The sequence below is a fragment of the Synchiropus splendidus genome, chromosome 12, assembly GCF_027744825.2.
Source record: "Synchiropus splendidus isolate RoL2022-P1 chromosome 12, RoL_Sspl_1.0, whole genome shotgun sequence".
Classification (NCBI taxonomy): domain Eukaryota; kingdom Metazoa; phylum Chordata; class Actinopteri; order Syngnathiformes; family Callionymidae; genus Synchiropus; species Synchiropus splendidus.
The window spans coordinates 6,659,040-6,686,455 of NC_071345.1; the positions used below are offsets into that span (position 1 = coordinate 6,659,040).

General features: G+C 40.5%; 2 protein-coding genes across 3 annotated transcripts; one reads left to right on the top strand and one right to left on the bottom strand.

Moving 5' to 3' along the window:
• The first annotated feature begins 1,584 nt into the window (after positions 1 to 1,584).
• Positions 1,585 to 10,057, top strand: fbxo25 (F-box protein 25). The gene is made up of 11 exons (XM_053880751.1): positions 1,585 to 1,706; positions 2,121 to 2,250; positions 5,399 to 5,502; positions 6,642 to 6,691; positions 6,805 to 6,897; positions 6,991 to 7,084; positions 7,564 to 7,748; positions 7,827 to 8,009; positions 8,572 to 8,715; positions 8,921 to 8,947; positions 9,295 to 10,057. Exons 2-11 carry the CDS (start codon positions 2,126 to 2,128, stop codon positions 9,379 to 9,381), a joined length of 1,092 nt encoding a protein of 363 aa, XP_053736726.1. The 5' UTR covers positions 1,585 to 1,706; positions 2,121 to 2,125; the 3' UTR covers positions 9,382 to 10,057.
• Positions 10,058 to 10,865: 808 nt separating this feature from the next.
• si:ch211-225h24.2 (uncharacterized protein LOC564539 homolog) lies at positions 10,866 to 24,830 on the bottom strand. Of its 2 annotated transcripts, XM_053880754.1 has the most exons (5): positions 24,491 to 24,830; positions 18,642 to 18,698; positions 13,616 to 13,731; positions 11,970 to 12,438; positions 10,867 to 11,109 (listed from the first exon to the last, which is right to left on the bottom strand). In XM_053880754.1, exons 1-4 carry the CDS (start codon positions 24,575 to 24,577, stop codon positions 12,012 to 12,014), a joined length of 687 nt encoding a protein of 228 aa, XP_053736729.1. In that variant the 5' UTR covers positions 24,578 to 24,830; the 3' UTR covers positions 10,867 to 11,109; positions 11,970 to 12,011. The 2 variants fall into 2 exon arrangements, with proteins under 2 accessions (XP_053736728.1, XP_053736729.1); XM_053880753.1 differs by having other exon boundaries at positions 10,866 to 12,438.
• Between the last annotated feature and the right edge of the window lie 2,586 nt (positions 24,831 to 27,416).

A 27,416-nucleotide genomic window follows, 5' to 3' on the forward strand; every position in this document is an offset into this window, starting at 1 on the left:
CCAGTTCACAAAACTGTATTTTTGTCCAAATGTTAACACATGCTTGTGATAGTACTTGTATTATTCATCCAAAATAACACTCCTGCTTCTGAAATGTGTTTAGATTAATCAGTTTTGTTTAAAAAGCTCTTCATTTCGCCTTTGCTTTTTCACTTGACTTGGTTGAACTTGTTGTCACTTGCTGTCAATTATTGCTCAACTTTTTTAGCTCCAAGAGTTTTGATGTTTACATTTTGCATGGATGTAATGAACATTTGAGGTATATCAAAGCATCACAACCACTTAAGGAACTTACACGCATTAAATTCAATACAGATTTCATCAAAATGCTTTTCTCTAATGTTTTATAAAAGGGATGGTGAAGGGGTGAAGTGATGTGGTAAAAATGCTGATGCTGACAACAAGACTGGGAAATATGAGACTGACAAGAGAGGAATGAAATGAGGACAGGGAAGTTAAGATTCAAAAGATAAATGATGGATACATCCAAAGAAATGATACAGTACACAGGCACAGGCAATCTGGTAGTGAGGGATGGGAAGTCACATGGTTGCAAGGAAAGATAATCAAGACCAGAAGCAAGAAGGAAGCAAGAGAGATGAGAGTGGACAGGACTATTTCATCTACATCTAACAACAGACATGGTGTAACTGAGAATGAGTCGGTTTGGTCTTCTCAAAAGAATGATGTGTATAACATTATCAGATAAGGAAGTGCGACAGACAGCGTTGCCTGAGGGTGAGGATGGTGGCAAGGACAATAGTTTGCGACGGAAATAACAGAATTTAAAAAGGGTGTTTTGTTATTGCAGTTCTCAAGATTCCTTGGTGAAAGGTCACCAACCAGACGAGAAAAACAGAGAACACGCACTGCATCACCTAATGAACGCACTTTCTCGACACACCTGAAAGCCTGACTAAATATTTGCCCCAAGACAAGTCTGGTCCCGCGTCTGCCCCTGCTGTGGTATTCTAGAAGCATCTTTACAGAAGCATAGGCATGTCGACACACAACGGTACGAGCTTTCTGCACACTGCGTCTGATTTAATGTCAAGACTGTCCTTAACGCCATGAAGTTTGTATTGTATCCAAAAGGATGCGTGTAGAAAAAAAAACAAACTTAGATATGTTTTAATTTCTCAGAGGAAAACACTGTCATTTGACTTTTAATATGACTATTATGATCATTATTTTAATGTTTGAGATGGAAGCTGGGGATTTAACTCGGTTGTGTCTGTCATTATTTTATTAAAAGTCCGTAATTTGCCTCGTCCATAGATAATATATTTCATCAATGAAACAACCACGTTATCAATTTATAAAATTAAAGCCGTTTAAAGACAACTCTCTGTAAAATTCCTCTTCGTCGCTGGGGTCTGCTCCCATCCCCCATCCCATAACAATCGCTGTACGAGCGCATGAGCGCAGATCCACGTCACGTGCGGGAGAAAAATCTAAACAAAACCTTGTGGATTAAAAAAATAAATAACTAAATGAGTGACAGAAATAATTAGCCAATCAAGGGCGCCGCGGACGGTAGCAACAAGATAAATACGGAGGCTCGACCAATCAGAGAGTCGCAGAGGCGGGGATTAGTGCACAGACTACGCTGTGTTTACTTCCGTCAATATTTACTGCACAACGGGTGAGTGAGCTGCAAATGCTGACGGACTGCACGCAAAAACGAGGCGAAACAGCTGATTAAGGTCGGTGTTTTATTTCTCCATTGAAAAAAATGCATTGAAGTATTTATTAATTTTTTCCCTGCTCTTAAAATCGACTGTCACATCGTTTTTTTGTGTGCAAATAAGCTTATTTACGCCATAGACACGTTTTCCCTCAAATATTTATTGACCAGCTATGGACAGATATGCTAAGAAAAAGCATCTTATTTAAAATGAATTTATTTATCTGTGTATAATTTTTTGTACTAGTATTAGATTTATTTTATTTTATTTTATTTAAATTTGGTTAGGCTGAAAAAAAGTCTGTACCTGCCTGTTTTTATTTTAGTAATTTGTCAAATTTTTAAACATTATTTATTACCTTTTCCAATAAATGTATTGGAAAAACCTGCTAAACAATTGCTGACACCGGTTATTCCGTCTGACATTCCCCAGGTGACATGCCTTTTCTAGGCAAAGACTGGCGGTCGACCGGGTGGGTCTGGACAAGAACAGAACACGGCTGGAGAAGGGTCATCTGCTATGGACACGAGTTAGACGACAACAAAGATTTGGACATCAAACAGTAAGAGTCCATCACAATGAGATGCTCAAATGTTGTCACTGTTGGCTGGTATTGTAGAACACATTTGTCATACTGAATGTCTTTGAGTTTTACATTGTTGTCTGCAAAAAATTGTATAATTTTCTATGAAAGTAGTTAGTTAAATGTTGCGACAGTCACCCCTATTTTAAGATAAACGCACTGGTGTGTTCATCCAAGTCATTACCTTTTATAAATAAAATAATAACCTGGCTTGCCATGGTGTTTGGTCCTGCGTGAGATATCATTAACTCGTAATGAGTTAATGATATCTCACGCAGGACCAAACACCATTTGACACCTTCAGAAGACACAACGATGATTGTGTCCTGCACTGGACCAAACTACGCATTTGAAAATTTACTTTGTGTTTATTTTCCAATCCAGATCCTCAAATTGTAGAGTTTGGAAATGGTAATAACATGACCTAAAATGGTTCACCAATATCTAATGGTTACTGTCCAAAAAATGAACAAATAAAAGCACTGAGGAGTTTTATTATCTGCTCACGTTCAGGTAATTCTATCAAGATTCTTTCATCTGCTTTTGGATTGGTTGAGATCAGAGCCCCATCACAACCACAGGCGCTGTGTTATTCAGCATTTTAGTGTCACTGTAGTTAGTGGGGGTTTTATTATAACTAAGGCACAAACGTGTGTTTACATAAGAGATTATAGTCACTTCGTTGAAGATGCAGGTTTAGCAGGAATTAGGTCTCCACCTGAAAGTCTCACATCATCTGTTTGTACATCTCTTCTTATATTCAAGTAGTTTTTTTAATAAGCGGTGCGATGCTTCTAGTACTGTATATACCATTAGTTACAACTCCACTGCATGTTTGGTCATGTTATGGCCAGGAGTGGTTTGTTTTCCGTAATCATACAGGTTTGTTGCAATCAGTACTTACATAATGCAGAGGTTCCAAATAATAGTTCATGCTTCAATGCCTGTTGAACATTAGTTTGGCAGCTCACATCAAATCAACACCATGTTGTGCTGAGACTTGCCATTGTCTGTACGGATGTAAACAAAAATGTGTTCAACACAAGCTCCGTTTACAAAAATATGTGCAAACATGTGCAAACATGTGCATATATGTGCAACAGCTATTGTGAACAAGTCAGCAACCTTGCTTTTCAAGTCTCTGGGCTTCAGCTGTCTCCTATTACCTTGTGCCTGAAGCCACCACCAATTCCAGTTCAAATACATTTCAACAAGACCCAAGACATTTTTTTCCCCTCCCTGAATCAACACTTTTTCCCTATTTGAGCCACAGATAATGTGCAGGGTTAGTTAGAGATGTCTCTTGTAGGTGACAATGATGCCTTTATCAATTGTTTGACTACAATAGACTATATTATCTTGTCAGTGGACGTTCTGCAATAAATGGGAGCAGTGACACCATCTCTTTGACTGGTGGCTGTTCTTGTTTAACCTGCTCTTGTGGTCATGCATTTACAAATGTTGGTAGGGAATTTCTAACCAAGTGAAGGATGTCAAAGACAGTAGAGTCGGAAACTATATGAGCTATTATTAGCTAATTGCTATGTTATTAAGTGCAAATAACCAGTAATTATGGTCTTGTTTAGAAGGAACAAAATTCCAGAGCAAAATATAGTCAGGCTTAACAAGACTCAATTAAATAGTTTACTATGATTTATTACAGGCTAATATGTTGCTAATACACTTATGTAGTTATAAGTAGTTTATTTATGGTTGAATATTTATGTAGTCATAGTTTTCTCCAAGACTCTCTCCTCTCCACATGTTCCAACCGTCTGGGCTCAAGAACTTTCTGTGTAGACTTCTGCACAAGCCGTACCTCTCATATGAGATTTTCTGATCTTGTTGTCATGAGAAAACAATCTTTGTTATGTTTTGATAACATGATCATTTCTTCTTCAGGCATTTCTTTTGCAGGATAATTTAATAAAACGCAACAAAATCCATCCTGCTATCGCTTATTTGATCAACTTCACTTCCTGCAGCGTGTGGCTCAGCTGTTAGTGTTTATGCCACTTCAATAAGATAAAAAAATACTTTCAGCTCAACGCTCAATTGGCTGTCAAATAGGGAGCATTAAAAAAAAACAAAATTCTGGTGAAGGCAGTTTGAATGATAAGAAGGATTTTTCAAAATCTAATGAGACTGATCAGTGATCAGTTTTTATTTATGTGAATAGCAACACAGCGTTCCCGTTTACAATGTGTTAACTGCAATGAAAAATACCTGTATGTTTGTTTATATATATATTTGGGGTGGGATTCAATGAAAAAAAACAATCTAATTAATTCGACAATTTGGGATTAATTAATCTCAATTAATGGCAGTTTAATCGTATAAGAATATTTGCCACAAGAAGCCACATTTTTTCTATTTGAATGAATTTGGTGTATTACTGAATCAAATGATGGACCCATACATACATTTAAACAACAAAATATTGTTTACTTTGCATCAGTTTGACAATAGCACAATAAAGCTCTTTTAATGTCTTGAAAATATTTGTATAAGAATTTCAGTTTTATGAGAATTTAAAGTACATTCATTCGATTCAGTAATATACCAAATTCATTCAAATGTGGCTTCTTGTGGCAAATATTCTTATAATATTCATAGACTGCGATTAATATATATATATATATATATATATATATATATATATATATATATATATATATATATATATATATATATATATATGGAAGGCGTGTTGAAGTGTGTTCCACAGCAGACCAGGGATTGTGGACATGCCTTAAAATGTTGATTCAGAGACTGTACAAACAAACTTCTGCGCTCATCATTTCGTCATCACTCATCACTCCATCCATATCATCCACTGTTATCTGTCATACAAATGTGATATCAGTCGCTCATACTGCTGCCAGAAACAAGAGGAATCGATCAGACGTGTTTCCTGAGGAGAAAGGTCATTATTTTGTAATTCAGCTGGATGGGAATCCAATCCCGAATAGGCTGAAATATTTCCAGGATCTCTGTGTGTGTTTATTTAATCCAAACTGTTGTAATGAGATAAAGCAATTCTCTCTCGGTCCCAGTTCAGTTGCTTGTCAATGCTTCACGCCAGCAGTTGCTGTGCGTCTGCGTGATCACGCTCCATGTCTTGCAGGTTCTGCTGTGCCAACAAAGAAAATGTGTTTGTCGACAGCCTGTGTCAGCTCACAACCACAAAGAGAAAGAAGGACTTCAACAACCATAAAACCAGATCTCAGTGTGAGTTTCAACGCCTGATCACCATTTGTGCTGGTTGCAAGGAGAGAAGCTCGCAGCTGTGGACTCAACTGTCTCAGCAGGCTAAAGTTTGGACTCCTTATTTCTCTGATCATAGCGTCTGAGGTAGTCTTGTAACTTTTTTATATCTGAATCACTTGTCTGTGTATCAAAATCGCCTCAGTGAAACATGAAATACTATTTTATGAAAACAGACATTTAGATAAGGCGATAATTCAAATTGTGACTTGGAGTAAGCCAAACTTTGATCTGGAGTTGTGAAAAGCAGTTTGCAAGCATTACTTATAACTCAGTCCAGATGGCGGCAAAAAAAAATCTGTGTATTTGGTGCTGATTTTTGTGATTCAAAATTGACCAGCAAATATTATATTTAACTTATTATAAATAAGTTCAACGTGAGCACTGTCTCCTTTCATGAGCTCAATGGACTCTGTGTGTGACGGTGGTGCGCTCTGTCCTGCCTTTGCAACTCACAGTGCAGCTTTCTGTCATGTATCAACAAGGACAGCTACATTTGAAAACAGAGAAACTCTCCTGACACTCTGGGTGGTTTGCTCCATTTGGCTCTCCTTCCCACAGTGACACTGCTAAATAATCTCCTCACTTCCAGGTGCTTTGGAGCATTTGCTTCTTTTTTAACGTCAGGCATAGAGAGTAAATGAAGTATGCTACAGCCGGTCTATTAAACATACTGACGTTGTTTCCATACAATATGAAAGGAAAAGCATGATTCAGGCTGTTTAGGAGTGTAAACATTTTTATTTACAAGTCATAAAATGTGATTTTAAAATTGTACGTGAACAGATGACTATTGCCACATTTTCATCTTTCACATCCGTTTTTTCACGATGAAGATGATATTACTGTGTTAAGAAAAGTGAGAGTCTTCATATGTGAGCAATTCAATTCTCATGACATTGTGACAAGACATTAGGAAAAATAAAATAACTAAGGTTTAAATTCCCTTCGTCATTTCGTGGGCTCTCTTTTCAAGCATTCAGTAAATGCTGGTCCTAATGATGTTTGAAGTACTTTTTTTTGCTTCGTCTATAAGTGAAAACAATACGTTTCATATTAGACAGTGTGTCCTTCTACTGATTCTCTTCTTCTTCTTCTTTCAGTTGTTTTCACAGACAAGTGGGTTTGCGTGCAGAAAGGCAGCACCAAGGAAGTGAGTTCACAGTGGGAAACTCCACTTCAAAGATTGAGGTTCTTGCAGTTTGAAGTGAAACAGTGTTTATTTTATGGACACCATGTGTCTCCCCTCTTGCTTATGCAACGCAGCGACATGGATACTGCACGCTTGGTGAGGCGCTCAACCGTCTTGACTTCTCCTGTGCAATTGAGGACTTGAGTAGGTTCAACTACGTTGCCAAAGTGAGCTGAGATTTTAAAACTCAACTGTGTGATAAATCTCTTCCACAATGTGTTTCGTTTGAGATTAGCTCTGACAGTGTGTTTTCCCTTCAGATTCTGATGCTAATAGCGAGGTGTGAGCTGACGTCCCTGAGCGGCGCTGCCCAGAAAAACTATTTTAATATACTGGAGAAGATTGTACACAAAGGTATTGACATGGAGATGAATGGTGATGCTTCAGCTTGTTAGTATTCTAGCTAGTCTTGAAAGTGAATGACCGCCACCTATTGCGCAGCGGCGGAGCTCTCTTCTTCGCACTATTAATATTTTTAGTACACTAATAATATTACCATAAAACATAAGTGTGGTGGACGTCTCAGAGTTCACATATATTTACGTTGCCACCCTCAGTGATGAATGAAGATAAAGTTAAACTCTCCCAAACTCTCACCACACTGCAGCTATATATGTACTACTACTTCTCATCTGCTGTGGTAAAAGTTATGCTAGTTTGATCGACCTGTGAGAGCAGACAAACTATTTCTTTTTGAGAAAATAGTGCCACAGAGGAGGCTCTTTTGGTGATGCTTCAATGTGACATCAACTATTTGAGTTATTTAAGGCTGTTTAAACTGTCAGTGTTGTTGTTGTAATCGTTTGTCTCATTCAGTCTTATTTTGTTCTCAGTCTTTGAAGACCACTACAATCCTCGGAGCGTCAGGGAAATACTCCAGGAGCTGGTCACGGCGATGCAGAATCTGACCGTTCAAGTCGGCCGCTGCGCGCTGGTGGGAAACACAACCACCTGGATGTGTCGGCAGCAGACGGTTCTGAAATGGCTTCAACAACTCAGCAACCTGCAGATTCCTAAAGTAACACGCTTGTTTCTGTATCACCTAAGCATTTTTTCAAGGTTTTATGATTGACTTTTTTTTTTTTCACGCTTCCAGGAAGTGCATGCTGGAATGCCGCTGAGCCAATTACCGCTACACACACAAGCGAAAATCCTCAGTAAGTTATCTGATGTCCGGGACGTGGTCAACCTGGGAAGAGTCTCGCCCAGTCTGCACATGCTCAGCGAGAGCCCCGGCGTGTGGAAGAGGCTCTGTCACTTTCACTTCTCTGGCAGAGAGGTAAGCTCTCACTGAACAGTGCAGGGTTGAAGACTGAGCCCTGCAAACATGTTGATCGTACTGATGATGATTTTAAGAAATTCTTTATGAAAAAGAATGAAGTTGATAAAACATGACGAATATTTCTTTTTCATTTTAAACACATGATACACAACATATATATATATATATATATATATATATATATATATATATATATATATATATATATATATATATATATATATATATATATATATATATATATAGTTCGTATTGTTTTTATGGACCTGGCAAAGGCCTTTGGAATAGCTCCTTTGAATAGCTCATAATCTGTTGATGAAATGAAACCTCATGACCACTAGAGGGCGAAGGCGACTATCGTTTGTCTCGGCATGCTTGTTCTTCACACTTGCCTGGGGTAGCCTCTGTTTTCTGTATGAGGAATCCATCATTCTTCTTTTCGGTTTTAAAAGACATATAGTGTTTTAATTTGTTTAACACAGCTGTAGGAATAGAAGTGTAGCTCCATATCAAGTGGATTCATGTGGATCTGAGAAGAGCGATGTGTCTGTGTGGGCAGGTCTGTGGGAATCTGGTGCTGACGCAGAGCGATAAGGTGGACTGGAAACGGATGTATTTGACCCTGCGCAGACATTATCCCATCAGGGAACAGTACAGTGACACGCTGTACTTCTGCAATCACTGCAGAGTCGTCTTCTGGCAGGTACACACACTCAAGCCTCTTCTGCCTGATCTGATCAAGACTTCCTTTTAACATTTCAAGTCCTTATCTTTTTGATATCAACAGTTTTATCTCATGGGTGGAAGGTTCATTTAGTTCTGCTCTCCTCCAAGTTGAGGTTTCGTTTAGTGCTTTCCATCTCTTTTCATATTTTTCTCTTGTTTTCTGGGTTCTTTTCTCCCTGAAGGATCACGACTTGGCTGTTTTATTCAAGGTACTTTTCACCTTACTGTTGTTCTATCCCTGTCGTCCTGCTGTTTCCAGTATTCTAACTGAAAAAAGTAGTACTTTTCAATCATGAAAAGCCCTCAATAACTGTAAATATAAATACTGTCATGCAATATATGACAACCACATTTATTTGTGTAATTTATTTTCAATTTGTGTACAATTTCTTTTTTGTATTTGTGTACTTATTTGCTATAATTATTCCTTGTTATTTTTGTTTGTGGTTACTGAAAAGACCTTTATGTTGCGTGTGTGATAACTGCATTATATTTGTCATAAATGAACCATCTTTGTTCAGATCTAGCGTCCCACAGTTTTCTGTTTGTGTTGCAGGACAGTGGACACCCTTGTACTATCACCTCGGGCGACCGCATGGTCCCCATTTCACCTCAGAGTTTCATCGACCTCTTCAAGTTCTAGGTTTAACTCAGCTTTAGCTATTTGTGTTCGGGTGTGCATGATGATGTTTACATCCCAAAACAAAAGGGCTTTTACCGACCTCTAGTATATTTTTTCCGAACACAAAACTACTTACAGCCCAAAAGCCTGTGTTTATTGTTTCAACTGGTGGATTAGAGAAAATAACCCTCAAGTTTTTCTGAGCCAGTGTGACTCTTAAAAACAAGTGAGCTGCTTTAGCGTTCAGCTTGAAAAGCAGCTCACAACACACCTCCACCACAGCTCCTCCTGAACAACAGTGATTCACGCAACATTAGAAACCAAGAAACGCCGAGAGTTCTGCCATTTTTGCACAAGTATTTAGGTGAAAAGTACTGTACCTCTCCTCATGTATTGAGTCTTCGGTATTACTACAGGTTAATATTTAGTGTTGGGGGGTGGGAGAGGGTGATGTTTTCTGCAATAACTGGTCGCATGTGAACTATAGTATTGTTGTGCTCCGCTCTTCTTCTCCATCGTCATGACGTTTTTGGGGGACAGACAGATGCACAGTGACCCTCAACATGTGAAGACCGTCTCATGGTGTTAACATTGTATACCTCAGTGTTTACGTGTCATATGAATGGGATTTTTATAGTCGACTTTTCTAATGTCTAACATTTTAAAGGATAAAGTGTCATTAAATTATGGAATTGCAAAAAAGCATTTGGGTTGCCTTTTGTCTGTGCTGTTTGTGTGGTGTGTGGTGTTACTCTGATTCAAAGGAAGAAGTAACTTTCTATCTACTGATCTCAGCACATATTTCACATTCAGACTGACTACTTTTTCACCTCAGCAAGTCCTGTTCTTTCTTTGACTTCTTTGAGTCTTTTCTTAATCGTGGCCCCCTTGTGATCCGAACTCCTAAATGTAGGTCACGTCTATGTTGCGTGACCATGACTAGATCCCAACCCCCATACATCTAATCCAGGTCTTGATCCTGATCCGTGAAAACCCCTGGTCCTCGACGTCTAGACCGCTAAAGGTCTGGTTCTCGACAAGATTTGGTCACGGCTCCTGGAAGTGTTGGTCATGTCTTTGTCTTAACCCTTATCAGTCATGTACAAGTCATGATCCAAGTCATTTACGTCCTTCAAGTATTGGCCATACCATCACCCGTAGAAGTCCTGGTCATCTCGATCTATATATATATACTGGATTATTCTTCATCGTGCCTTGGTCTCACCTCTACTAGACTCCGTGCCTCTTTCAAGTCCTGATCTATATTCCTCAAATACAAGTCATGTCTCGAGTCCTCCAAGTCCTCCTGTCTTTGCCACAGACCTTGACCGTTCCTGTCCCTGTTCTAGCCCTTGTCTAGTTTTCACCCTCCTTGTTGGAAGCCCAAAATGTTGATTCATCTTATCGAAAAATGAACCCAAACAATACTGGTTTTCACTCTCAGAACTATTGGAGGCGACCACCACGTCTGAGGAAGAGCAGCGACGCCGACACAGACCCTCAGACAACACAGAAGAACTGACCAGCTTTTATTCAAATCTTGAATCAAACAAATCAAACAAAGCTTAAGAGTTTGACTCTGGACTAATCCTTGTGGTTTGATGACCTCGGCGTTGCGGCGTCTCATTGATGACTCAGCTTGAACACGACTTTTCTATTGATTGAAGGCACTTTATATGCCGAGGGTGTCACTGCTCTCCTTAGAAACGACCTCAGAAACAGCGCACCACTCTTCAGATAATCTCCAATCTTAAGACACAGAGGTTGAAGTAAGGTACTTCTCAGTTGCAGTTTTAGTCCATGAAGCACACACCAGTGAAAAGAAGTAAGCACTTTCATGCCTGCATGAAAACTTCAAGCTGTCAAACTGATCTTAAAGGAGGTTGATGGTGAGCTAAAGCGCTACTCTTTTTTGGGTTCACCAGCACCAGGTTTGGGTGGTTAAAAGGCTCCTCAGATAAATAAACAGTCAACAAAATGATAAGTATTGTGCTTACGCTGGAGCAAGTAACTTTGAAGGAGCAGCGGTGAATGTGCTTCCTCTTAAAAATATTGAAGCTTCTGGGGAAATGGTTGTTCGCCAGCCAGTGTTGGAACGTGTTTAGCAGGAATAAGAATTGTGTTGCAAACCTAAAGACACATATTTTTAAAATAATATTTCGCCAGGAAAATCTCAATGTTTGGCTTCCTTCCTTTCCATAGAGTCAGTCAGGAAATCTGTTTCTCACACAGCGGATAAATTGATCAAGTCGAGTCCACATCAGGATCCTGGAAACACGGTTCATCGCAGAAAACATCACTTTAACATTGACAATAAAACAGCATGACCTAAGGAAACCTTATCTCATATCATGGTTGCTTACACAGCACTTGAACCACCAGCAACAGTTGAAGTCATTTCATCCCTGCTGCTGGATTCTAGATGAACTACTGTCTCTATGTCTATGTTCATGTTTCATTTTGGCAGGGTATTGCTGCTGGTCACATGACATGTCAAAGGGGATGTTTTTTTCATTGACAGCAGGAAACCATGAAGACAACGGAGTTCTGCTCACTAACATTCTGATAATATTTTCGTCATCATCATGATTCAGAAAACAACTTCATACGTTCTGTTCGGAGCCTCGACAGAGCTCCTCATGGTCCAGTGGCTACTTGAATCCCTCCCATGTTCCCTCCGACACGATCCCTCTGCTCATCCTGCTGATGCCGGCCAGCTTGACCTTGGCACGGGCGGTCCACCTGACCGGCGCCGCGCAGTCCTTTGGGTCGGACAGGTTAGCGTAGCGGGACGAGTCCTCCTCCAGACCCCGACCTTCCCACATGGCCAGTTCCAGCGGCAGCCCTAAAGAGTCTGGGAGGGAGCCGGAGGAGTCCCCGTTCTCAGTGCCGTCCTCCTCCTCCAGGACGTCGTCGCTCTCGCTCTCCAGCTGAGGCGGCTCCCAGCCCTCCATCTTCTCCAGTTTTTTGGTGGGTGAAATCTGCCTCATCGTCATGGTGATGCTTTCCCAAAAGCAGAGTCCCTTCTCTGGCTTGTCCTTCTTCTCTTTCTCTTCATCCTTGACTTTCTTGTGAGACCTAAAGAGAAGCACAAACAAGTTACAAACAGGTAGCCTTGTCAGATAAGGAAGAGGATCGCCACCTCCAAACCAACGTTCTGTTTGGGGAAGCCATCTTGGATTGTCAACTCCGGCTGGTGAGATTTCTCCCACCATCCGACTGAGACATCCAACGTTGTATGATGAAATAGGGGGCGGAGCATAAGTCAAATAGAGTGTCACACATATACTTTAAAACATGTAGCGCATCCAGTTTGTCACTGACACTACTGTGACATTTTATGTTGCAAAGAAATTATTATTGTTTTTCCTTACAGAAAATACCAAAAGTATCCTCACTTGCTCAGTGTTGTTTAAAACATATAGAATAAAGTGCTAGTAATTACTGACAGCATAAAAATAAGTAAACAGTATTTTACTTCTTATGTAGATTACTGAGCTAAAATGTTTTCAACCTTGAAAATTTAAAAAAGAAAGACACAATTTAGAGATGAAATATTGACATTATAACAGGGGTCTAAGAATTGAAAGAACTGCTTAGAAAGTGATCTAGGACAGTGATTCTTAACACAGGGCCGGGGCCCATGGTTGGGCCGCGAGCGCCTCCTAGAGGGACGCTAAAAGTTTTTTTGTTTTACACCTTTGGGCCGTGAGGGCCGCAAGACACTCAGTTTTAATACATTAGCCACATATGGTGGCAGTAGTGTGTCACTGAATAGCATCAAATCTGTGACAGCTAACAACAGTGGAGGAGTTCTTGAAAAGAAAGAATGATAAAGAAAGTGATGGCGCCCCCCTAACAGTGAAGCAGTTTTGAAAATGAATTAGAACATAGCGATACAATGCTTTCATTTACACTTGATATATATCTTCTTTGGAGTTTAAATAAAATATATTAGTTTTATTTCATGATTTTTAGACATGTTTTTTTAATATATTTATTTTATTCAGTTTGCATCAAGTGTATTTTTTTTTCTTTAATAAATTTAATGAACATGACTTGCACCTGGTTCTGGTGCTGGTTGGACTTTACCGTGACAAATAAATATATTTGCAATGATCGCATGGTTTCATGTCATTTGACAAGGTTTTGCTTTGTTTTCGGTTCAGAACCTCTGGTCTAGGAAACACATCACATCTGAAGAAATCAGTATTAAACCTTGTCATTTGTCTCCTGCTGAGTCATGTGATCTCACCCTCTGCGATCAGCCAGCTGAACTCCGGTCAACAACAAATGCTCATCGTCCTTCGTAGAGAACATCTTCTTCTCCCTCCTCTCTTTCTTGGATATAATCTTCTTCACTTTGGCCTCCTGAGGGAAACAGCACAGCATTTCAATTTCCCAGCTAAATCCCCTCGTCTCCGTCGATGTGTCTTCGTGATTCATAATGACGAAGAGGAGGAGGAGGAGGAGGGGAGGGGAGAAGGAACCTGGACGGATGATGGATATACATTTTTAAAATACCTTTTATTCATCACTGGTTTCTATATTTCAGAGCAGAGGAATAATCTGAAAACAGCAGTAAATGTGATCTCACTCTTTATTTCTGGAAATGCTCATCGTGTTTATTAAACATCTTGAGAACAGGTAGCACTAATGTTCCCACTAGCAACAGGGTTAACAGTTTCAAGTATGAGCGACATGCGAATAAACATTCCCCCTGTTCGCCCTCCTCCCTGTGGCAGGAGGATTCCTCCCCCTGCGCTCTGATCCCGCTGTTCTCCGCAATGATGGAGCAAACTTTTGGCTGCCGCGGCGTTCGTGCCTGCGAAGAATTCCCAATGTCAACCGCCAAGGTCAAAATGCTTACTCCTACTCACATCCGTGCGTTATCCAAACATTCTCAGAATTCACAACCTTTATATGATGAATGTGTTTGACCCGCACAACCTTCTATTGTTTCTCCGGTGCTTGATTTAAAAATAGGTTCCTGAGAACCACGGATGAAGCTCATTTGGTCGGACAGAAAAACTTCAGTACATTAAACGTAAACACAGAGGATGTCCTTCCAAACATGACACAGTCAGAGATGCTGGTTTATGACTGTGTGATCAGAAAATAGCTCCCTGAAGTGTAGCTTTCTACTTCCTTGTTTGGTGTTTGCTGTCATAGGACCAAGTCACAGCCTCCTCCACCTTCACCTATCTAGTCACTACTACGCTCTTCATACCCACTTCGCCACCCAGCGAGTGTTAATATTGTCCCTACTCAGTGTTGTGACAGCTTCCTTCTATGCTCATTTTGTGTTTTAACTTAAGACTTTTTTTTACAGTTCTTCTCCTGTTTGAATATCAACTGCAGACTTATCTAATATGTGCCATGCATCGCTTAACTCTAAAAACATATATTCTGAGCTTCTATGTTGGAGAAAAATAACAAAACAATAGACATATAGATGGAGCTACATTTACATGCAATAAATAAAAACTGTAATGAATATTTATTGATATATAATATATATATAAAGAGAGAGAGAGAGAACATAAAAATACATAATAAATATAAAATATTGTAATTAATATAAAAAGAAATTGTGAAAACAATGGAAATATTGAAAACAAAACAGAAAACAGAACAGAAAAGTCTAATAATAAATACTGTAAACGTAAGGAATATATGGGCGTGAACAGGATTGCTGCATTTTACATGATTGCATCATTTCAATTTCCTCAGAATAAAACTAGGACTCCACTATTTACTCCATGGCAATGTGATGGTGGAATAAATAGGACATTTCTTATGAGAGCTGTTGATTGTTCCCAAATATTTTTTTTCAGGAAATAATTCAATAATTTTTCCCTCGTTGACGTTGAAATTCATGACACCTTTCTTCAGTAAAGTCAGTCATGTACTATCTCACCAGTGATCCAGACAGAAGCCTCATCAGCTGCTGTGACACATGGAAGCTCCCCACTAACATCACACAATGCCACACAAAAGTGCCTGGCCAACATTGAAGAGATCATACAGACTTTTCAGAAGATCACGACAAACTCAACCGACCTCAGAATACATGCTGAAATGTGAAGAATTCCAGTCTTAACTATGTGACGCAGAAAGTGTCCTTCAAAAGTAACAAAGCAGCGGATGAGTACAACTCATATTCACTCAGAGAAACGTCTCCAAACATGAGTCATCTCATCCGTCTCACTTTCTTCTGCTGCTGCATGCAACCAGAGATATCAGGGGTCAGGTGCTGTATGCCTGAGTGCGTGCACGTGTGCACATACAAAGACTCGACTATGTGCAGTTGTGCGTTCACCTCGTGGCCCCTCGGAGCAGATCAGTGCCCACTAATCTACCCGGCAGCCAAATACGCAGTGAGCAGCTCGCCGAGATCTCCAAGTGGGGGACCGACGTCCACTTACCTACAGCAGAACAATAAGTTTCTTTATTTCACTGTTTTTTCCATGACAAGCTGAGATCTTAAAGCTCAGAGATTAGGAAAGAATTCCACACTAAAATAATGTACATATTAAAGTAAGTCATCGCAGAAAGAAACTGCTTCCAGAATTAAGATGTTGATATAAATAATATTTCCTTAATTATTATTATGAATCTATTATAAAACAAACTTATTAAAGCAATAAAAAGTCATTAATACATCAATTGTGTATTATTATTATTATTATTATTATTATTGGAATTAATAAAGATATGATTTAATATAATATAATTTATTTTACAATTAATTTCTTTCCAAAATCATGTAAATTATTCAGTCTATTAAACAAAAGCAATTATTGTTTGAAAAGACCAAGGAATAATCTAATAAATGCAACCTTGAAAATAAAAAAAATGACAAAAAATCTAGAAAATAAATTTTAAATCAATAAATAAAATAAACAAAATAGTGATGAGTACAAAAGATGTAGTTATGATCTGCCTTGCTGATCCCACACTATGATCGGACCTGAACTGAGCCTTCCACCGAGGCAGAATGAAATGGAGGTAAATGAAGGCGTAACCCTCCAGATCCATGTCGCCTGCGAGGCCTGATGTCAGAATAGAACAAGTGATGCTGAGCCAAACTCCTGCACTTTCAATGCCAGTTCTATTTGCAGACTTGTTTTTCCTCAGCCCGATTGTTCCCGTCCCCAAAGCCCTCGTCTTTGAAAGAATGCTACGTTTCCTTCCCTCCTCTTATCCTCCCAAACACCAGCACAGGTCCAGAAACACATCCTGTGAACGGAGTCACCTCCAGGAGTGACACTGTGGCTCCGTGTGTGAGTATGAGAAGAAGATAAGGTGCTGGCCTTTTGCTTATGAGACCTGTGCGAGGACTGTATCAACTGATCTGTGCTGACAACAAGACTTGGGACTAACACAGGCAGCCTGCAGACCCACATCCTTTAATCGCTGTTTACACATCACCGTGTTCCCAGGGTGATCCAGACCAGTCACCTTGAAGGTCTTCCCACCATGTCCAAATGTGGACACAGGAATGCTTCTCATTCTCATATAAAAAATACAAATATTCCGGGACAATGTTCTAAATATTCTTGAGGAGATATTTGAATGTAACTGTAACTTAAGGATGCGCAGATATGTTTGCTGGGACTCTTGCCCTCACAGGTGCGACAAAGTGGTCAATATTTATTTAAAATATTGATGCTTTCTACTAGAAAAGCTATTACAATGAACTGGTTGAAGGCTGATGGACATGATGTATGTAAGTAAGTTGGACTGATATTATTGAAGAAATACAATAGACGGAGCATTTGACCTCTCTGTTGCAGCAAAGAAATCCAACCCTATTGCAATTATAAGTTATTGTAAGATCCCCATTGTTTTTTTGTGTATGTATTTTAGTTTTATTTTATTTTATTGTTATCTATGTATTTTCCTAGACAAGTTATAAAACATTGTATCATTTTCAAAATTTTATACCTGTACTGTATAATTTGACAAATAGAACAACGCCAACAATCTGGCATTTTAATCCTCCACTGAATTGTGTGATTCTGAGGCAATATTTGGCTCAATTGTGTTTTGCGTTTTCAGACTGTGTCCCCCCAACACAGACCAAATATCCTCACAGAGGTCCGCTGCCTCGCTGTCCTCTTCATGTTCGGGGCAAACTCACTGCTTCTCCCCAAACCTGCTTGTTGCGTCACAGAATTATGACAGAGATTATTACCAAGATGTGGTCGGGAAAACAACATGGCAATGGCCAAGTGACTGATGGGAAGGCTTGAGCAGGCAAAACAGTGGAGGAAAAGTAGGGCGTTCTCTAGGTGTCTGGCCTAAAAATAGGGCGTCCCATTTTCAAAAAAAGGTGCACCCAGGACGCTCGAACGCTTCGCTCGGTAAAAGCCTGTTGCACACGTGAGCAACAGCGACCCCTAACCTTGAGATTCCGCTGTTGTTTCTGCTGCGTTTAGGTTTATTAATATTATTCTATTTTTGCTGAAGCCCTTTACTTCAGAGAAAGTGAAGCAGAGCAACGAATTAAAAGCATCCATTACCTTTCAAAATAAAATACAGTTCATAAACAGTCAATAACAATATCAGTCAGTCACTCCATCAAGTGGTCTTTGTGGGAGCGTTACAATTGTACATGTGGTGTCTCTTCAACAGTGAGAAGCATGGAGGGAGACAGATTGTGTTTGATGGATTCGAATGGCCCACAGACACAGAGGAGTAGAGGAACGCACTCACTTTTCCATCGACATGTTGACTCACAGGCCAAACAACAAAGTGGGGTGACATATGTAAGCAAGGCTGGCTCCACCAAGAACCGGCCCACAAACAGATGGATAGACTCTTAATCTTAATCTGCCACGGTAAGCACTTAATAAGCATTACAACCTGAACTTAAAGGAATTAAGAAATAAAACCTCCATTGTTCCCTGGGTTCCTGCTTGTGGATCGAAATGGTTCAGTAGGTTAACAACTGCGTATATCGGAGATGAAGATAAAGGTAGGAAAACACACCAAAACAAGGTGGTTTGCTGCTGATAATGGAAGATATGAGTAGATCAACACACACAGACGTGGCTTCTGCTTTTCCTCAAATGTAGCCGATGGGTTTGGATGAATCTAGGGCAGCGTCAGGTTTGTAAGAAATAAGTAAATAATCATTTCAAAGTGGCTCAATACATCCTTTTTGTTTGGTATTGTCCAACGTTTGATTCCACCTCAGCTTGTCTGGGAACACGAAGCTGTCAAAAGTAACCAAGTCCACACACTGAATTGTGAGTAAGTAGATTGATGTTTACCTTGGATACAGCTGTGACAGCTTCCTCCTCTTCTTCCTCTCCTTCTATGTCTTTGTCCTGAAACACACAGAAACACACTGGAGGTGAGTGAAAAGCCATCCAACACAAACACGCGCTACAGCTTTCCAGCAGAAAGAGAAGATTTTTATGTGTTTTGTTATATGATTTTTATGTTTTTTTAGTTTGATTTTTTTGTTCTGGAGGTTGACGGGGGCAAGATGGAGGGATGGCGTCTGAGGAAGAGGAGGAGAAGTCACAGCACTGGAACAAAGGGCTGCCCTGACAAACAGCCTCCAGCATAGTATGTCATAAGGTGTAAATAAACTCAGGACTATTCTTGGCTCCATTGTTTAAAGTAAAACAGCTTCGGAAATTGCATAATCTCACCCGCATCGCAACAGTTAACAACAAGATACACCGATGTACACGCTCACACATCAGTTTATTGAAGTTTTATCGGCAGTTTTGATGTGTTCTGACATTCGTATTTCGGCTTCTATGGCATGAAGATTATCGCTCTACAAAGATGCTTGCACTCGCCCGGAAATATGTGAAGACATCAAACATGAAGCGGGAGATTACAGCAATTCCAGTAGATGATCAGAGATGTTAGACATGTAGTGACACCAGAGCGAGCCAGGGACGGTGGTCGGACGTGTCTCAGCAGAGTCTGCTACACACTGCGCCGTCACGGTGATCAGTCAGTGCAGTGTGGGATGTAAAAACATTAGACACCAGAAGGAGCTCACAGAGAGAAAAAAGCAGACGCCTCAGGGACACTTTCTGATGGGTATCGCACCTGGTTTACACAATAAAAGCACATATTTAAAGACTGGTAACTTTGGGGATATTCAAGGACACCAATGCTTCTGTGGCATATACACACACGCACACAGCAACAATAAAATGTCATTCATTATTATGTAATCCAGATTTGCTCTCACACTGCCTGACAAATACTTAAATTCACACTTTATTAACTTGAATAAATAAGATTTTGGTTGAAAAAAATGAAAATATAGGAATTTGTACTGAAGAAAACAATGTAAAATACGATAGTTTCTAAATCAAAATCAGAATAATTTAAGTTATCTCATAAAATAAAAACAATATATTCTATCACTCCAAATACCAATAAATGCTAATACTATGTATTCTAAACATGATGAGAACGCTTCAACAAAATTATTTTTAATGTGGAAAATGAAGGAACTAAATGAAAGAAACCTGTTTACTTTGTTAAATGTTTTATGACTCCTAGCTGTTAACCTTGACATACTGTTAACATCTGTTATGTTCATTAGTTTTTTCTGAAGTAAATAATCACAAGGCTGTTTAAGTGAAGAACATGTGTGTCTAACTACACAAACTCCAAGTACGTTGCATCAGAGTAAATGAACGCTTTAATCTTACTTGTTGCATGTGGTTTCACAGAAGGTGTGTTCTCCATCTTTTCCATTTCGAGTGGACGCCTCATCATCTAACTGGCTTTCGACTCATAAAAAGACGTCTGTGACGCATAAAATAAATCAGCTTTTCGATATAATCCCTGTTTGATGGTCCTGTTCTGAGCCCCTCTCACGACTAATGTGCGGCCGTCTTGATCAAAGGGGCTCTGATCCGGCTTCAAATACAGACTCCACACAAAGGAATTCGACTGCTGCTATGACGGTATGTAAGACCTTTAAGCTGCAGACCAACAGTCACTTTCATTTTTAGAATCATGTAGATGTGATATCAGTGACCATGAAGAGCAGCGTTCTCCAGACAGTTCTGTATTTAAGCGACTGCTAGGCTGATTCACTAGCTTAAAATAAGAAAAGGTGGTGTGTTCAGGTGTTCTCAAGTCTCTCTCCTCTCAAAAAATATCGATGACGGTGTGGGATCAGAGAAATAATGTAGCGGCGTGGAGGCTCGAAAACACGCCCAAAACGAGCAATTACAGTCTGGCGAAACATCTTCAGAAAGTGCACGCGTTGATCAACCAAGCTCGCGGGAAAAGAGGCCGAAGCAGACGCTGGTCTGATGCCACAGGAGAAGCTACTGCAGCCAAACAGCAGTAGCTTGACTCCGGGACACCTGTTTCACAGCCTTCATCTCAGAAGCAGTTGAACATACTAGTAGCAGCGAGGGATGTTGTGGAAGACATGCTGCCTATCGCAGCTGTGGAGTTGTCACTGCAGTTCGTGTTTCCAGTTGTGTTGCTGTTGAGATCATTGTCAGCATCGGTTTGGCACTAGTGTTTGTTCCTGCTACTACTATTTCTGTTTTTGCACTGCTAAAAGTATAGTTTCTAATCTAAATGATTACAATAGATATTCCCATCAAAAGTTTCAATATTGTCATTTGTTCACTTGCACTCACCTTTAGGTCACTAAGTGGCGACTTTGAAATAGGATTGCACTTGAAGTGGGTTCGTGCTTATAGACCAATAGATGGCCTTTATTTAGCAGGCCACACAAACATATATGGGGCCGATTCTGACCCAATGTTGCTGGTTCCCGACCCAGGCAGATGACTGTTACTGTTCCAAGATGATTATGTTTGAGCTCCGCTATAATATACAGCTTTAAAAAAGTTACTTTTGCTAGTCACTAGTTACTTTCAAAGTGCTGTGTGACTTGAATTAAAAAAAGTTACTTTTGAACGAGGAAACTAGCAAGTGTAACTAAGTTACTAACTTAAAGTAACTTGCCCAACACTGCTGCTAAGCTATGAAAAGTTGTCAGTGCATTTGTTTCCTGCAGAAATCACTCACTCCATAGCAGTTACCCACTGGAGTCTGTTGAACTTCAGAGAAGGTGCAGACAAAGTAGTCGCCCGGGAGCACAGGGACACCTTATCTCGCATTCTTTACAGCTTTCTCCTGCGCGAGTCTCAACTGTATTGTACCAGTCTGGCGTGTAACGTTCCACCTGAGGAGCACGTCCCTCGCCTGACATCTACGCTACACAAACATATGGGCCGGAGAGTAAACAGAACCAGCAGAGGCCAGCTGACTAGTCTAGACCGCCTGCTATTACTTCTGTTGATCCTTGATGGCCTGAGGTCAGTTCAATCTCAGAGCGTACGGGAAGAACGCCAGCGTGGTAAGTGAGTGCAAGGCGGGAGTTGACCGTAAAATGCCTGATAACACTTAAGAGAGTCCACAAGCTTGACCAACAACCTGTGAGGAATACAGTACAGATACATTAGGGCTGCAACTAACAATTATTTTCGTTGTCGATTAATCTATTCATTATTCTTTCGATTAGTCAACTACCTTTGTTTGGACCTATTTTGAATTTCTGTTCAACCTACAGTTGCTTAAATCATCTCACTGTGATACTCTGACACCATACATTATTAAACAAGTATATTAAAAGAATGACACATAATCCAGGAACATGTTTTAACCCTGTGAAGCATGAAGCATGAAACAGTTGACAGGGAGCTCCAGTTCTTTAAAACGGAAGTCTATATATATATATATGTTGAAAAAGTTGGTCATCTGCCCCCAAAATACTGAGGTGGTTCTGTGCAATGTGTTTTCTATACAGAGACAGTCTGAGTCGCAGCAATAATTTGACATACATTGCACTTTTTTTCTTCTAAACCTCAGAGAAATTCAATTTCATTTTTAATAAAGAAAGCCAACATGTTTATGCCGGCCTCCTCCTGAGCAATTCTCCAGCGTGTTTACGACATGACTTGGCACAACCCCTGACCTCAGGCGGTGTTTTATTAACATGGTGAGCTTGCGAGACCTCCCCGATGTCTCGGACTGGACCTCAGGACAGCTCGCGGACATCCACTGACGGGCCACATGCGTCAGTTCCCAGGGTGGGAGTTAAAAACAGGCAGCTGTGGGTCAGCTTTTCCAAACTCTGACATGAGAGATGTGAGACTTTCAGAGGTGGTATTTTTTTCAAAGAATTTCTAAGGCGCCACATGCATCTCAGAGATTTCTTCTATCAGAGGACATCCTGGAAAGAATGGCGTATTGTTGAAGCAATCTTTTTTTTATTTCACAATAATTGTTGGAAATAACTAATAACCACGCTGCTATTGTGGGTATAGATCTAATTATTATTATGATAGGTATGATAAGTCAGACTGGTTGGTGAGTCGGGTCTGTCCTGTGGACTCCTCCCAGCCAGATGTACCTCAAAAAAGCAACAAAAATGGTTCAATTTAAGGTGAAAGGGAGCAGCTTTGGTCTGGTTTGAGCTCAGCTTACCTCTTGGAAACCACTTAGTGACTGTGAGAATCGAGTGGGCAACAGAGAGTTTTCTTCTTCCAGCTGAGCGACGCTCATTGCCATCAAAACAGCTTCATGTCACGACAGGTGTTCTGTGAAGTCTAGTGTGCTTCACTTCTGTGACCGTTAATGTCTTCACATCTGATTTGATGGTTTGGAAACATGTTGTCCCAAACATGTCACCGCAGTACAAGTAACATCCGACTTACGACCAGATCGGAACCGAAGTCGGATTGGACCTAAGTCGAATGCCATTCAAAATAGCTGACCGGAGGGTTAATAGGTGCTACTGTAATGGTAGATCACAGAGTGAGATGCTGGGATACTGTGCTGCCGTAACTGTCGTACGCAATGCCGGGCTGCCACGTGGTGCGGTGCCAGACACTGGCAAAAAAGCATCTCCTGGCCGTGGTTGTAAGTACGGGTGGAAGTAAGTCAAGCAGGTTGTAAGTCGGATGTTACTTGTAATAATATTTGCTGTGTTCCAGTTGCAGTGGCAACTGGGAAATTCCCAGAATTGCCCCCGGTAACATCACCCAATGTAAGATTTCCAAGTCGGAAAGTGATGCTAAGATGGCTACACCAAAGTAAACAGGAAGTAGAAGTTGTGAATCAATGAAATTCAACAAAATATGAACAGATTTCCTGTTAATACGGCGGGTTTTTCTAGTAACAGACAGAACAGCTTACCCGGACGCGACTATCTGACTTTGGTAGCTGGAAGACACTCAACTCGATGAATGATCGTTCATTCCTAGCTCCAACTTCCCACTTCCCAGTTAACTGGTTGGGGCACCAAACGAAGACTTTTATAGTCACAAAAACACAGTTACCTCGTGCGATTGTTACTCATCTCAGACCTGTCAGTTCGGATGGAAATGGCGACACTTCATGCTTCTGTCGGGATTTTCTGCGCTAGCAACTTGACAGCTGCTCACAAATGCTGATGGCGACACTTCAAGGCCTCACACACACTTTCTCACACACACACACAGCTGCTCACCTGATTCAACTGCAACAATGATGCCTTCTTGCGCTTTGACTTTTACTTTTATTAAGGATTTTTTAACGACACTCCTTTGACCTTTATTGAGTCACATAGTGAACTTTGGAAATCAACAAAAGGCATGTGAAGGGGGATTCCATATCACATGTGCTGAGCATGAGATGACCTATTGACCTGTGGATGGTTCCTGTCATGGCGAGCCATGGAGAGAGGGTTGCAAGCAACGGTTAACAATATGAATCAATGTGGTAATTAACCGGTAACTAACCGGTAACTAACCGGGCAACTTGAATTTTCCAGTGTGTCCCTCACTTCCTGCATGATAGATACATTTGACGAAGAAATAACATTTAAAAACTCTACTCTCAATCTCTATTTTTTAAACATTATCACATTATATTTGAATCGATTATTCAACAAGGCACCATACTATTTTTACCATTTAATATTATTAATAATGACTGAACGCTCTTGTCGTATGATTTCAATCTTAAAAATGACTTAACATATACAGATATAAATTATGACACAAAGATGAAACTACTTAACATTTGATCAAACCGCTGATGTGCGTATGTCAAATGGTAATAAGACATGTATTACCTTGTAGGAGTGGTGGTGGTGCCAGGACATGTCGTCTTCCTCCGACGCATACTCCACCAGCACTTTGCTCTTGCTTTTCCGGAACATTTCCACGGCGGAGACGAGGCTCAGATCCTCCTGAAACCGCTCAAGTTCAGCGCCAGTGATCGCTCGCGCTAATGTCCACTTATCAGCGAGCGCGAGGCTCCTCGTCTGAGATAAAGTGGATGTTCAGAGGCACCGCACTTCTCGCGAGATCTCCCTGGTAAACTTCATTCATTTGCTAAAGCGCCCAAAAAGTTCGACTCCGGCTTCGTGACGACGTCGACTGTGGCTGAATTTGAAGAGTTTCTGAGGCAGACGCGACCACCTGGAGCTCCAGGAGCGGCTCCGCCCACAGACCCCCGAAGCCCCGCCCCGCTGCCTTGAAGAGGGATGAAGGAAGAGAGGAGATTTTCTAATAAACCTGTACTTACAAGCTACATCTAGACTTTCTGGAAGGCTGGAGAAAATGTGGCGGACACATGATGTTGTTCAACTTCTGAATATGCAAAAGCACTTCCCAGCATTACTGGAATATTTAAATCAAACATGTATAATAAACATATCTGAAAAAACTATCTCATAAAATTACCAGTTTAAAAAGTTATTACAGCAAATACATTTGGAGGGAATGGTTTCTCCTATTAGAATGCTCAGATTTCCTCCCCCTGACCACAACTTGCAGGGAGAAGTTGCTATAAATTGCATGTGTTAAACTCATGGCCTGAGGGCCAAATCCTGCCCGTCAGCTCTTTTCATGTGGACTGAAGAGCATCCAATTCATCTAGTCTGTAGTTGTGTGCAGGTTCTTGAAATGCTGAAACTCAAAGAAGGTGATTGTCAGTAAAGTATGATATATATATATATATATATATATATATATATATATATATATATATATATATATATATATACAGTGGTACCTCGGTTTTTGAACGTCCCGGACTTCGAACATAGCGAGACTGGAGCGCACACTCCAGGGTTCGATGTCCTGTTGTCGGCTGGAGCTGGGACAGGGATGAGGCGAGTCTGGGACAGAGCGTGACTTGGTTTATGACTTTGTCACAGCCAAACTGCACAGAAGCGCACATTCAGAGCTGGACACGCACCGGGCACCTCTTCACTTCTGGAGAGACGTCACTCACTCGGCAACCCCTCCCACATGCAGCGGCCACACACATAGAGGAACAGCCACCTGCAGCAGACACTCTACATTCACTCCTACAAATGCCTGTTTTAAGGCATGGAACACATTATATATATATATATATATATATATATGATCTGCTGTTCTCCACTTAATTCACCTTTACTGGCAAGGCAGGTGTTTCCGCAGCGCCTTCCAACCACCCGGACGTTTTATTGTCAAGGCAGCAGGTCATGAATACGTTAAACCCAACCGATGCCACTCAGAACTCTGACGTCAGGGAAAACAAACGGCACATTATGCTGCTTTCACCACCGCAGTTGAGCAGTGGTTAAAATCTTTCTCCTGATTTTCACTGTCCATGTGCAGCAGAGACAGGAAAGCGAAAACTAATCTGCTTGAAGGACTTTCTCGGAGCGGGCAGCGGGTGACAGTGCGTTTGGATGTCACTGACTGCGTGTTCCCGGAAACACACACCAGCTAAATGTTAATTTTTGGTCCTCAGTTCAATCGGACTGCTTTCACCCTGTAACGTCCGAGATGACCCGGCCTGAGGGAAAATACTCTTTCATGTGTGATTCACATCGCGCTCAAAGCAAGAGCAGTTTGAAACTCGCTCATGTGTCCGTAAAAATATCTCAGTGAGTCAAAATCATTCTCTGTAATTCGAGACTGTACTTCTTGCGTGAATGCACTTCATTGTCAGGATATGTGATGCTAATAATGTTGTGCCATTGAGCAAGGTGGGTCACTCATTCATTCTCTAACACGTCTTTTTATTCAAGTCATGCATTCACCATGTTGACCAGACTTGTTCCACAGAAAATGTCTGTTCTTCTTCCTCATCATACTTTCATTACACTACAGTTGAAACCACCCAAAAAAAAAGAAAAGTGTTTTCTTTTCCAAGTCATTTGTTAACTCAGACATTATATTGATGGTTATCATTTCCTTGGAAACTTTATTCATTAACTTGGTTTATCGTTCATTAAACACCGTCCAATGCTTTCCATTTCCTTAATCCAGTCATTCATTCCTCGACTTTCTTACAGATATTTGAAGCACAGATGAAGTGCTGTAGCCTCCCAACTGGGAGGCGAGCCAACTCAGGGGTCAGAGTGAACCTGGCACTGGTCACTCCATGTGCTTTGTGGGTTTTCTCCTGGTCCTCCTCCAGTTCCAGGGGGTAACAGTTGACTCCTGATTGTCTGTAGGAGGGAGAGATCTGTCTGCATGTGCCCTGCTCAGGTGACACCCACAGTCCGGCCAGTGAGCAGTAGAAAATGATTTTTAGATTCATTTGTGTTGAGATGTTTAATATTTTCACTCCAAATAAACTCTACTGCCCATTAATTCCTTAACGGTTTTGTCCGAGGAAATTTATTGTGCTAATTTATTTACATAATTTTTGAGTGACACTTGCATTTTTTTAATGAATGTTAATATTAATATTAATAAACTAGTTATTATTACTCTTTGGGCACCAAAAAGCAGTGTAGTATTTATTTTAATCTGACATTTTTCTCTTTTTATTTCTTCATCTGCTATTTTCACGGCTTCATATTCTCCAGCTTTTAACTTTTCTCACCCTCTTTTTTTCACTTTTACCTTCATTGTTTCATTCATTCATTGGCTCCCAATTGTTTTTGATCCATGTGAATCTTTCAGTGACTGTTTCAAATTTATATTCCTTAGCACATAAACTCTCGCAGCACTTGTGTGGAGTAAAGAGTCATGAGTTCGATTCCCAGTGGGGAG